The 12,429-nt window shown below is 45.3% G+C and overlaps 2 protein-coding genes across 3 annotated transcripts in view; one reads left to right on the top strand and one right to left on the bottom strand.

Moving 5' to 3' along the window:
- GPKOW (G-patch domain and KOW motifs) overlaps positions 1–12,429 on the bottom strand; it is a 46,272-nt gene that overhangs the window by 12,263 nt on the left and 21,580 nt on the right. For both annotated transcript variants that reach the window (XM_077283764.1, XM_077283763.1), the window contains exons 2-3: positions 9,522–9,673; positions 5,986–6,119 (exon numbers count right to left, since the gene is read on the bottom strand). In XM_077283764.1, coding sequence (XP_077139879.1) covers positions 5,986–6,119; positions 9,522–9,673 — 286 coding nt within the window. The remainder of the gene's footprint in view (positions 1–5,985; positions 6,120–9,521; positions 9,674–12,429) is intronic.
- The window catches only part of LOC143805027 (chromobox protein homolog 5-like), a 31,877-nt gene that overhangs the window by 5,279 nt on the left and 14,169 nt on the right, over positions 1–12,429 (top strand). The gene's annotated exons all lie outside the window — the stretch shown is intronic.

Below are 12,429 nucleotides of genomic sequence, written 5' to 3'. Positions count from 1 at the left end.
GAATGGAGAAGACAAGAGGAGGACGACCGCGGTCTCTACACCATGCAGAGAAAGTTTTCCAGGTGCGGTGAAAGATGCGCACAGATACAGGCTTCCGAGCGCAAATCATGGTGGACACTACTTCTGGAGAACCCAGCTTAGGTCAGGACCCAGGATTCAACAGCCATGCCGTTAAACATATGGCCCCTGAGTTTTGGTGGCAAATCGGGCCCTGGGAGAGCAAGTCAGGACAATCCAGTAATCGCCAGGGAACATCGACGACAAGTTGCACCAACTCTGCATACCACGCCCTGTGTGGCCAGTCCAGAGCAACCAGGATCACTGTGACCCCTCCAGCTTGATCTTACTGATGACACTTGGGGGTAATGGAAGTGAGGGAAACGTATGGAAGATGAAACAGACACCACGGAAGAACCTGGGCATCCGTCCTGATGGCTTTTGGATCCCGGGACCGAGCTATGAATTCTGGCACCTTGGCGTTTAGTCTTGATGCCATCAGATCCACGACCGGAGTCCCCCAGCAATGACAAATCTGTTGGAAGACCTCCAGATGAAATGACCACTCTCCCGAAGCGAGGCACTGATGACTGAGGAAGTCTGCCGCCCAGTTTTCCACACCTGGGATGTGAACTGCCAAGATGACTGAGTGGTTTCTCTCTGCCCAGCGGATGATGAACTCAGATGGGGCGACCTGCCAGAAGACTATGTAAATACTGCAGGGACAACCAGATCGCCCGAATCTCCAGGACGTTGATCGGGAGGGGAGGCGAGATTCTGCTTGACCCACAGAGACAAACGGCACCGTCGGTCGAGGGAGAACGGGTTGCTGTCCCAGGCTGCCAGCAGCACATGCTCCAGAGGACGAAAGTGTAGCTGGGCAAAGGCAAACGCAGGCAGTCCCTTGATTAGAAGGTCGTCTAGGAAAGGCAATACGACCATGCTCCGAGAGTGCAAAATGAACATGATGGCCGCCATGACCTTCGAGAACACTCTGGGTGTGGTGGTGAGGCCGAAAGCCCAGGCAGTGAACTGTCGATGGATGCTAGGAACTCCCCTTCTCCATCGAGGAGATGATAGAGGGGAGGGACTTCATCCTTAAGTGCCGGATCTTGACAAATTTGTTTAGGAGTTTTAGGTCCAATATGGGCCTCACTGTTCTATTCCTCCTCAGGACCACAAATAGGTTCGAGTCAAACCCCTCGAACCTCTGCTTTTCTGGTATCGAAATAATGATCCCGTCTTGACAAACAAATCGATGGCCCGGAAAAGGATCGCGTCCGCGCCTTCGCTTTTGGGTGGACGAGAGGGGAAGAACCTTGCTGGAGGGCGGGAAGAAAATTCTATTTGTCCCGGAGGATACCAGTCCCTGACTCATTCGCTGTGAACGACAGGAAGCCAGGCGTGACAACCGGAGTAGACGGCCGCCTACTCGGCTGGTGTTGACCGGATAATGCCACGAGTCATTTAGGCGAGAATCTATGGGACCGGGTTCTCTTAGATCTGGACTTCTTAGGTCGGCTCTTCCACGACTGATTGGTCTTATACGAAACCTGGGGACCTTACTGTTCCCACATGTGTCGTCAGAGATAAGCCGATCCAGCTTCTCTCTGAACAAACGACCGCTCTGGTAAGACAGAGAGGTTAGGGACTTTTTGGACGCAGAGTCCGCTCGCCATTCCCTGAGCCACAATGTCCGCCTCATAGAGATGGCTTTTGAGGCCGCAAGCGCAGAGCAGTTAGCCACGTCCAGAGAAGCGTGTACCAAATAGTCTCTGGCTAAAGCGATCTGATTGCCAGATCCGCTGCTTCTGGGGGAAGATTACAACCCTGTATGGATCTGCTCAGAGTATCTGTCCAGGAGACCATTGTTTTGGCTACCTACGTCATTGCGAAAGAGGGAGAGAGGGCTGAGCCTGAGGCTTCAAAAACCGAACGGGCAAAATTCTCTATCAGACAGTCCTTGGGATCTTTTTTTTTTTTACTCAAATATTTTTTATTAAGTATAAAATTCAAATAAAACATTTCACATTAAGACAAATTTTCATTTTCTCCACTCTTGACCCCTCCTTACCCACCCCTCCTTTCCTTTTCAGACAGCTCACGCTTTTCTCTTAACATGTCTTGTAGTATTATATACAATATCCGTATACACTGACTTATTTTGAACATACTGTATAAACCATTATTATATAGGCGAACCCTCCTCAGGCCTTGCTTCCCGTAACTTCCCCTAACCTAGTTCCAGCCAAGGCGTCCATAATTTATCATACAGGCCCATCTTCCCTCTTTTCTGATATACACCCTTCTCCAGGGTAATGACCTGCTTCACATATTTAATATATTCTCCCCTCGAAGGAGGCTCCTCTTTAATCCAATTTCTTGCTATGACTTTCCGAGCCATGTATAGTAGTCTAGCAATTGCTATTTTCAGCTTATTATCCACAACTATCTCATCCACAACTATCTCATCCACAACTATCTCATCCACATACCCCAACACGCACACCAATGGTTCTCTTGGAATCACATCTGTATGCCCCTTCTATCCGACTACTAACCACCAACCAAAAAACAGCCCATCTCGGGCACGTCCACAACATATGAAACATTCCAGCACTATCATTCCTACATCTAGGGCATTCCGAGTCAGATCTCAACCCCGCTTTGTATAGGACATCAGGGGATCTATACACTGTGTACAATATAAAGCTGGGAGAGTCTATATGGCTCATTTAGTGATAATTTCGTTATCCATTCTAGTACAGACTCCCACGTGTCATCCTCTAAGCGACCCAACTCTCTTTCCCATTTAGCCCTCGCGCCAATCCCAATAAGTGAGTATGAAGTAAATCCTTGTATAGAGATGAGATAACACCCCTCGTTGTCCCCACTCCACAGATGTAGTCCAATACTAAGTCACTTTGAATTCGAAAACAATCCCCTTCATTTTGAGCCACAAACGCATGCCGTACTTGTGCATACTGGAACCTCCCAGATGCTCTAAGACCACACAGCTCTAAAATCTGACGGGCATAACGAATCCCCCTGGCTTGCCATTCTGGAATATAGCCCATCGCCAGGTCCTTGGGATCTTTAATCGAAGATCCGTCTGGTAAGGATAAAAGGGTTTTGGAAGCCAGACGGAATACAGGTGGATCAACCGGAGGGGGATTCTGTCCACTGCTTACGCAGATCCAGTGAAAAAGGGTATCTTGTGTCAAGAGGCTTCTGACCTGAGAAACGTTTGTCCGGCCTCTCTATAAGCCGTCGAACCATGTCCTGAAACTTGGTGATTGGCAAACACCCTATGAGCACGCTTGGTCCTTTTTAAGGACACCTCGTGATCCAGGATGGAGATAACGTCCTCGATAACCTTCAAAGTCTGGTTGACAGCCTCTATGAGACTATCTACCATTGCCTGATAATCCGGCAAATCGAGGTCGAGGGGCCCGTCAGACTAAGAGTCCTGATCGCTGCGAACCCCTGGTGGAGGGGGTGGGGGTGAAAAACGGAGCTCACGGATGCTGAGGTGCGAGAGGGCCCGAGAGACTGCTACGGGTCCGTTTTATAGATGCCTGTGTATCTTTTGACTGAGAACGGCCCCTACAGGCTGACGGTTCCCGTGTGGTGGAGGAACTCTAAGACAGGCAGGTGCTCCGACCCGAGGAAGGGTCTTGGAGGGACTCGGTCACTTTAGCTAGTGAAGCCATGGACTGCGACAGTAACGAAGCCCACTCAGAGGGGCTAGGTACACTGGGTTCGGTAGAGGCGGGGGGCTCCTGAGCGCATTCGGGATCACAGGCCTGGCACAGTGGAGTACTCTGTCCCTGTCTGACAGGTGGTACATGAGGTAAAAAACACCGTATGTGTCTTGGTGCCCTCTTAAATGTCTTGGAGAATGACATGTGTACCCCAGTATGTCCTGACTCAATAGAGAGTGCTGGTGGCTAATCACCGCGCACAACTCTAACCCAGGTCCTATGAGCTCCTCCCGGTGTTATCAATCCGGCTAGCGATAGCTGCTGGGATGTTTGTGAGGCTGAGAGGCGGCCGGAAAGGAAAAGATGGCTGCAGGGAGCAGGAAAGGAAGTCTCAATGTGAGCGAGAAGCGCCAAGAGGGCCGGCGTAACGCGAGCTTCCGGGTTGCGGCCTAGCAAACGCCAAACCCCGGGAGCTAAATTTCCGGCGCCGGCAGGTACACACTCGGGGGAAACCGAGCACGCTATAGGAGCCCCCCTTGCCGAGTCCGACCTGGGCACTCACCCATCCTGTCTGGAGGCCCTTTAAAGGAGCGCAGAGCTCGACTGCTCTGCCTGCAGGTCAGGTGCTACAGCGTTGACGGTGCAGGAACCATTCCTTTGTTAGGGATGTGGAGAGGGACAGTCCACCTCCTTCCATCACTGCTGTTCTATCAGTGGTGATGCAGTGGGGGGCCGATCGGACTCCATCAGTGCCTCTGGACATCCTAGGGGTTAACTCCCCCAGAATGGGTCAGGGCTGTTGGTCCAGCGTTAGAAAGCCTGGCTGTAGAAAGGGGTACCTGGAGGCGACACTGCAGGTTCCCGTTTGTTGTTGGTGCGGGGAGATCTTTCCCCTCAAGAGATCAGTCGCCCCTAGAATAGAGCTCAGGCATGCGAATGGTGCAGGAGGGGGTACGTGGAGGCGACACTCCATGTTCCCGTCTGTTGTTGGTGAGGGGAGATGGAACCCTGAAAGGATCTGTCACCTCTGTAATCCTTTAAAAAGGAAAAATATTAAAAAGGTGAATAATAGAATAAAAAATTGTCTTATAAATAGCAGACCCATGTGCCTCCTACAGACACTAAGCATGACCTGGTTTGGCTGGAGCCAGTGTGGATGTATCCTACAGAGGAGGAGTTAAGTTTTATATATTTACATAGTGTCCTCCTAGAGGCAGCAGCATACACCCACGGTCCTGTGTCCCCCAATGAGGCGAAGGAGAAAAGGTGTTATCTGAGCATGCTCGGATGCTAACAGAGTGTCTTCAGTGTGCTGAGATAATATGTTCAAGTCCCCGCTGCTGCATGTCTCATGGGTGTTCAACAGGTACAACACATGAACGGATTTCTTTCTTGTTAGGCAATCCCTGCATGTGTTATGGCTGTTGAACAGTCATGAGACATGCAGCCGCGGGGACTCTAGCGTATTTTTCTAGCACACCAAAGTCACTCAGTTAGCACACGAGCATGCTCGGATACAGCCTTATTCAAGAACGTTCGCTTATCAATAATCCTTATGCGTAAAAGAAGCCAGGCCATTATAATTAAAGGGATAGTCTCACAAACAAAAGTGCTGTCTAATCGATAGATAATAGAAAATTAAATTATTTCACAATTGGATGCTTTTTTTAAAAAAAAAAAAGAAAAAAAAAAAGAAAAAAGAAAGGTTACTGTGCAGAGGTATATTGATGATGGTGCGCTCGCCGTATCCGGTGTAATGGTCTGTGCCTGACCATGTGGAGGAGATTTCGCTGATTGTTTGCATTAATGGCATAGAAGGGAAGATAAGGTGATATTCTCTGCTGGTGGCGCTGGCAGGGGTATCCCACGCATGTGATGTTACTCCCCTCTGTCTCTTTATCTAAGTAGCGATGACAGGTGCTATAGCAGAGGACCTTTGAGCTCAGTGGCCGGACATATAAACTGTGAAAAAAACATAACATACATGTCCGGCCACTGAGCTCCTTGTACTTCGCTGTTGCGATTTATTGAGGCGAGATCAAGCTCCGCTGCTATAGCACATACCATGCAACTTAGATGAAAGGAAGCATCATGGAGGAGAGCACCAGCCCCTGCCAGGGCCTCAGACAATACTCACCTCCCCTCCTTCTGACGGATTACTACAACCAGCAGCTACAGCTCGTCTATATGGTCAGGCCCAGGCCGTGACACACAGGCTCCATCTCTGCAAAGCAACAGAGACAGATTCCCTATAAACAGACAAGAAGGGGGAGAGACGACTTACAGACTCCGGCCGCAGGCTCACGTTTACTTTGTCTCCGCCTTCGTAGCCATCGGGTACTTTGTTTTGCATTAGTAGGGGGATGCTGATCGTTTGGTTGCTCCCATCAGAATCATCCTGATCTATTTTCCGAGACTCTTTACAAGATAAAAAAAAAAAAAAAAAAAGATATATAGATATGAATGAAATGTAAGGTGGTGGGAACAAATCAAAGCATCAAGAGTTATCTGCTCTGACTGCACAATTGGGTGGTCTTAGGGAGGATATGCTATGGACCCGTCCCCCTCCTCCTGAGCATTCACCAAGACCTGTATTGGCCAAAATACTACATTACCGGGACAGAAGTCTCATTCTTAAGGACATAAGATGTACTATGTCCACCGTAAGTCATCTCCTTGCAGCTGATCCCAAATCTTTCCCGTTAGATGATGGCTGTGATATTCCACCATCATGTGCCTCTAATAGTTACTGCTGAAGCGGACCTCTGGCCATGGCTGTCAATCTGAAGACCCCCGTGCCAGTCATCACGGTACTCCTGTAGCCAGCATTCATAGGAGAATGCGATTTACACTGTAAACAACAGTACTATAGCGCTGCCGTGTATAGTGCAAATGATAGCAGGTTCAAGTCCCCTAAAGCGACTAACAAATACACTATGTTCCAAATTATTATGCATATTACATTTTTCTCGGATTTTCCTAAATAGTCGGTCCAAATGAGTCAGTCTAATAAAAGTCATCACCCGTTAGAGTATACATCGAATTTTATTGAAGAAACCTCCCAATGATAACAGTATAATCTCCAAAATGAATAAAAACTCAAAATGCACTGTTCCAAATTATTATGCACAATAGAATTTCTAGACATTTGATATGTTTTAAAGAACTGAAAATGCTAATTTGTGGAATTCGCAGCATTAGGAGGTCACATTCACTGAACAAAAAAGCTATTTACCTCCAAAACATCCTAATAGCCAAGTTACATGTTCACATAGGAACCCTTCTTTGATGTCACCTTCACAATTCTTGCATCCATTGAACTTGTGAGTTTTTGGAGAGTTTCTGCTTGTATTTCTTTGCATGAAGTCAGAATAGCCTCCCAGAGCTGCTGTTTTGATGTGAACTGCCTCCCACCCTCATAGATCTTTTGCTTGATGATATTACAAAGGTTCTCTATAGGGTTGAGGTCAGGGGAAGATGGTGGCCACACCATGAGTTTATCTCCTTTTATGCCCATAGCAGCCAATGACTTTGCATGCATGAAGATGATTTTGCTCCTGACGGCATGTTTCTGCTTTTTATACCATGGAAGAAAGTTGTTAGTCAGAAACTCTATATACTTTGCAGAGGTCATTTTCACACCTTCAGGAACCTTAAAGGGCCCTACCAGCTGTTTCCCCATGATTCTGTCCCAAAACATGACTCCTTCACCTCCTTGCTGACGTTGCAGCCTTGTTGGGACATGGTGGCCATCCACTACTCCATCCATCTGGACCATCCAGGGCTGCTCGACACTCATCATTAAACAAGACTGTTTGAAAATTAGTCTTCATGTATGTCTGGGCCCACTGCAACTGTTTCTGCTTGTGAACACTGTTTAAGGGTGGCCGAATAGTAGGATTATGAATCAAAGCAAGCCTTTGAAGGATCCTATACCTTGAGGTTCGAGGGACTCCAGAGGCATCAGCGGCTTCAAATATCTGTTGCTGGTTTGTAATGGCTTTTTAGCAGCTGCTTTCTTTATCCGATGAACTTGCCTGGCAGAAACCTTCCTCATTATGCCTTTACCAGCACGAACACGACTGTGTTCAGATTCAGCCACAAATCTCTTAACAGTAAGATGATCACGCTTAAATTTTCAAGAAATATCTAACATTTTCATCCCTTGACCAAGACATTGCACTATTTGTTGCTTTTCGGCAGCAGAGAGATCCTTTTTCTTTCCCATGTTACTTGAAAACTGAGACCTGCTTAATAATGTGGAACATCATTTTTAAGTAGTTTTCCTTTAATTAGAATCACCTGGAAAACTAATTATCACGTGTTTAAGATTGATTTCAGTGATCCATTGAGCCCTGAGACACAATGCCATCCATGAGTTTATTTGAAAAACAAAACAATTAAATTGTTTTGACACTTAAATCCAATTTGCATAATAACTTGGAACACAGTGTACAGTGGAAAGTTATAAAAGAAAAAAAAAAGTTTTACACAATATGGAAAAAAAAAAAAAAAAATTCAAATCACCCCCTTTTCCCCACATTAAAAAAAAAAAAAATACACGCGGTTTCCCTGCGTTAATAAAAGTCTGATCTATCAAAATATAAAATACATTAATCTGATCGTTAAACCATGTAGCGAGAAAAAAAATCAAAATGCCAGAATAGCGTTTTTTTCAGCAATCGCAATAATACAAAAATAAAATGCAATAAAAGGTGATCAAAAAAATTGTATCTACCCAAAAATTATATCAATAAAACATCGGCTCAGGGCTAAAAAAAAAACAAAAAACAAGTCTCACAGCTCAAAAATTGAAAATGTTAAAACTCTCGGAAAACGGTGACAAGAGGAAAAATTTTTTTTTTAACCAAGTTTCAGATTTATTTTTTTTACCACTTAAATAAATAAAAAATAATTTGATATTTTGAGCTAGATATCGGTCTAAACATGTTTTGTATGAAAATCTGCCAAAATGCCATTGGTGTCATTAATAGTATTGCATTTGTGAGCAGCAAGGAGTGGAGAGTCCATTAATGGATCTGGGGACACCTCATGTTCCTCCCCATGGATGTTACGGGGAAAAATGATGCCCCACTCAGAAACGCCCTCTATGAGCCATGGTGCCACCAGTAAGATAAGCTCTCGCTGGCAGACGATGCCCGGCAGGTCGCTGGAATGGTCGATACGAGGGACTGTGTGATCAGGGGAAGCTCCTCGCTAGGATTTTCTAAGGCTACACCATGTCGGACAAGCTTCAGTATAAAATGGCTGGTCAGTATGAAACCTCCCTTTAAGTACGTCCCATGTTCACATTTACAAACTACACAGCTCATAAGCAACAACCGGGCTTACAGCCAAGCTTCAGGAAACTGTCACTGTGTGACTGCAGACTTGTGAATCTTCACAGCACGCTCTGTGCACGCTGTCATGATTCTCCGGTGCCGGATGTTGGTGGGTGCGTGATTGCAAATATGTGATATGCATACATGTGGTCACGAGCAGACTAGACGTGTGCAACCTTACTCAATGCAAGAGAATTGAACAAGGCCCGCCAAGCCAACCCAAAATGTTTCCGGAAGTATGTAAATCACATACCTGCAGTCATATGACCACCTGCTCCCAGTGCCAGAGTATCATGACAGTGTGCACACTGCATGATGTGAGGATTCACATAAAGTGACTGCAGACTTTAACACCAAGCCTGGACAGCCCCTTTAAAATTGCTGCCATGCCCTATTCTATTTTGCAGGGGTTTGCATACTTTCTGATCCAATCTGACACTAGAAGAGTGAATGGATGCAATCAGTAATGAGACCGTACCGTCAATAAGTTCCTGTACGGCCTGCGAGAGCACCGGGTCCAGCTCCGTCTGTGTGCCGCCATTTTCAGTTCTCTCTTTAAGCAGCTGGGACCACCGGTTCTTCTGTATCAGTGGGATCAAGAGAGGTTTGGCCTCCTGGACGGGTTTAGTGCTGCAAAGAGTAAAAATATAAATGCTTACAAATATTTTCTTCCACGATTGAAAAAATGAAAAAAAAAAAAAAAAAGTCCTTCCTAGAGCTCTTCTACTGCTCTGCTGCTCCAGCACTGTATTTCATGCATCCCCCCCATGAGCAATGAGATCAGGATGAACAAAAGCTTCTTCTCTAGTGCCCATCTAATCAGTACACATAGAAGAATAAAGCAAGGTAGCTTGAACGGCTTAGAGACTGGAGGGCTCCATGACTGAGGCGCGAGGGGCTACTGGCCACAAGTAGAGGATCATTATAGTCACACTCAGGTGTGAATGTTTAGACATACTGATAGGACATTTAGATTGTGAGCCCCAATGGGCTCAGTGGTGAAAATGTGTGTGAAGCGCCGTGTAATTAATTGCGCTATATATGTAAAAAAATGAAAATAAACATCCCCCCCCCCCCAAAAAAAAAAAAAAAATAAATAAAAAAATTATCCCCTATGCATAAGATAGAGAAAACCTTGCTGATCACTGGGGGTCCGACCTTTGAGACCCCCATCAGGGCACTGTAACCCAGAGACTGGAACCCTACTGCCGCATCTTGTATGGAGCAGATGCACAAGCTCAACTTTTGCTCCATTCATTGACTGTTCGTCTGTCGGTGTTCAGCTATATCTGCTATTCTATTAACAGTGAATGAAGCGGAGAATGCACACCTCCACATCGGTACACATGGGGTTGTACAGCCTCGTTTTCAGGAGTCACAGATACCCAATCTTGAGGATCGCTACGGATGAATATAGGGCCTAATTTGAAGGTTGGGGAATAATCCTTTAAAAGGAAATCCATCAGCAATCATTTCTATCCCATCCGAGAGCAGCATGATGTAGGGGCAGAGACCCTGATTCCAGCTATGTGTCACTTACTGGGCTGTGTGCTGCTGTTTTGATAAATTCATAGTTTTACCTGCAGTAGATCTAGCAGAGCTGTGAATGCTGAGCCCTGTATAACTCTGCCCACACCTCTGATTGGCAGCTTCCCATGTGTACACTGTTGCCAATCAGTGATGGGGTTATACAGAGCTCATGAATATGGAGGACTACATGGCTGCAAGTTTACTAGTCCTCTAGAGATCAAATTAGTTTTATCAGAAAGAGATTATCAAAACTACAGCACACAGCTTTGTAAGTCACACATCACTAGAATCAAGGTCTGTGTCCCTACATTATGCTACTCAGGTGGCAAAAACCTGGTGACAGATTCCCTTTAAAAGTTATTGTCTATCCCAAAGATAGGCAACCACTTGCAGACCAGGAGGGGCCTAAAAGCTGGGGCCCCCACTGATCCTAAGAATGGGGCTATGATGTGACTTTTCAGACTAACTCCATTAACTATGCTTATCAGTGTATTCTGCCATCGCTGGCAGTCCCACAGAGAATAAGTAAAAGATGTCAGGGTCCTGTTCTTGGCATCAGCAGTCAGGACCGCCACTGATCCAGAAGATGTCGACCCTCCTTAGGATAGGTAATAGCTGGAGCCTGAGTGATAGTTTCCTGCTGTGACGCATCTGTAATACACCTCTGGACTCATCACCATCAATCCCAGGAGGTGCGCACAAGTCGGCTCACGCGCTAATAGCCTGCGGCTTATACTGATGACTAACAGGAACATTTTCCAAAACAAATGGAAAAATAGAGAACATGAATTTTCCATCACTAAACTCTGCTGACAGCGCCGTCTCTTCCTTACACATCACCTAACCTTGCTGCTTCTGCGTTCCTCGCGCCTTGTGTGTCAGAGTGACATCACCGGGGGTCGGATGATGTCATGTCCCCAGTGATCTGCCATGTGAGCACGCTGGACAGTGTTTGGCGACTGCAGATGACACGTGATCAGGCCCTAAGAGACAGACGGTGCAGCGAGAGCGCAGAAGACAAGCGGTGACCAAACATAAGAGGGCAGGGCTGCATTACAGCTGATTTCCAATACTTTTTTTCTGTTGACATTTTAGGGAGTTTTTTGTGGGATGATTTATAGTTACGAATGATATTAATATTATCCTATAATGTACTGACAAATAGTGAAAAAATAAATTCTGTTAAAATAGTGGGAAAAATAAGGTGTTTGTGTGTGGTAAAAATTACCTGACAACATGATTGTCCTTGTTAGTGCGATTACGGTGATATCAGACTTGAGTAGTTAGTTTTATTCCATTATCTACGGTAATTGGTAAAAAAAAATAAAATCTAAATTTTATTAAGAAAGAATTAAAAAAATATATATATATATATATATATATATATATATATATATATATATATATATATATATATATAAGTTTCTTCATTTGTGTCGCCATTTTCAACGACCAATATATTTGTTATTTTTTTATTATTCATTTATTATTTATAATTTATTATTATTTTATTTATCTATGGGGACACAACAGGACAACAGGACTCGTTTTTTGGCGAGATGTGGATTTTATTTATACCATTTTTTTGTTAGATACAACATGTGGATTTTTTTTTATTACAATTGCTGCTGTAATTCAGGGGTTTAGATTTTTTCGTCCAGATTCATCAGTTTTATATTTTCAGTGATTATGGACGGTGAGACATCAAATATGTCTTTTTATCCCAGTCTATTTTTTTTTCCTTATGAGAGTTGACCCACCGATTGCCATAGCAGCTGAGGACTTGCTGAAGGCCCCATCACCGCCATCTTGGCACGTCTGTGGACCCCGGCCTGTGGTGGGAACCTTCTGAAGAC

This window comes from Ranitomeya variabilis, chromosome 2 (assembly GCF_051348905.1).
Source record: "Ranitomeya variabilis isolate aRanVar5 chromosome 2, aRanVar5.hap1, whole genome shotgun sequence".
NCBI classification, from domain to species: Eukaryota; Metazoa; Chordata; class Amphibia; order Anura; family Dendrobatidae; genus Ranitomeya; species Ranitomeya variabilis.
This window is presented reverse-complemented; position numbering and strand designations above follow the sequence as displayed.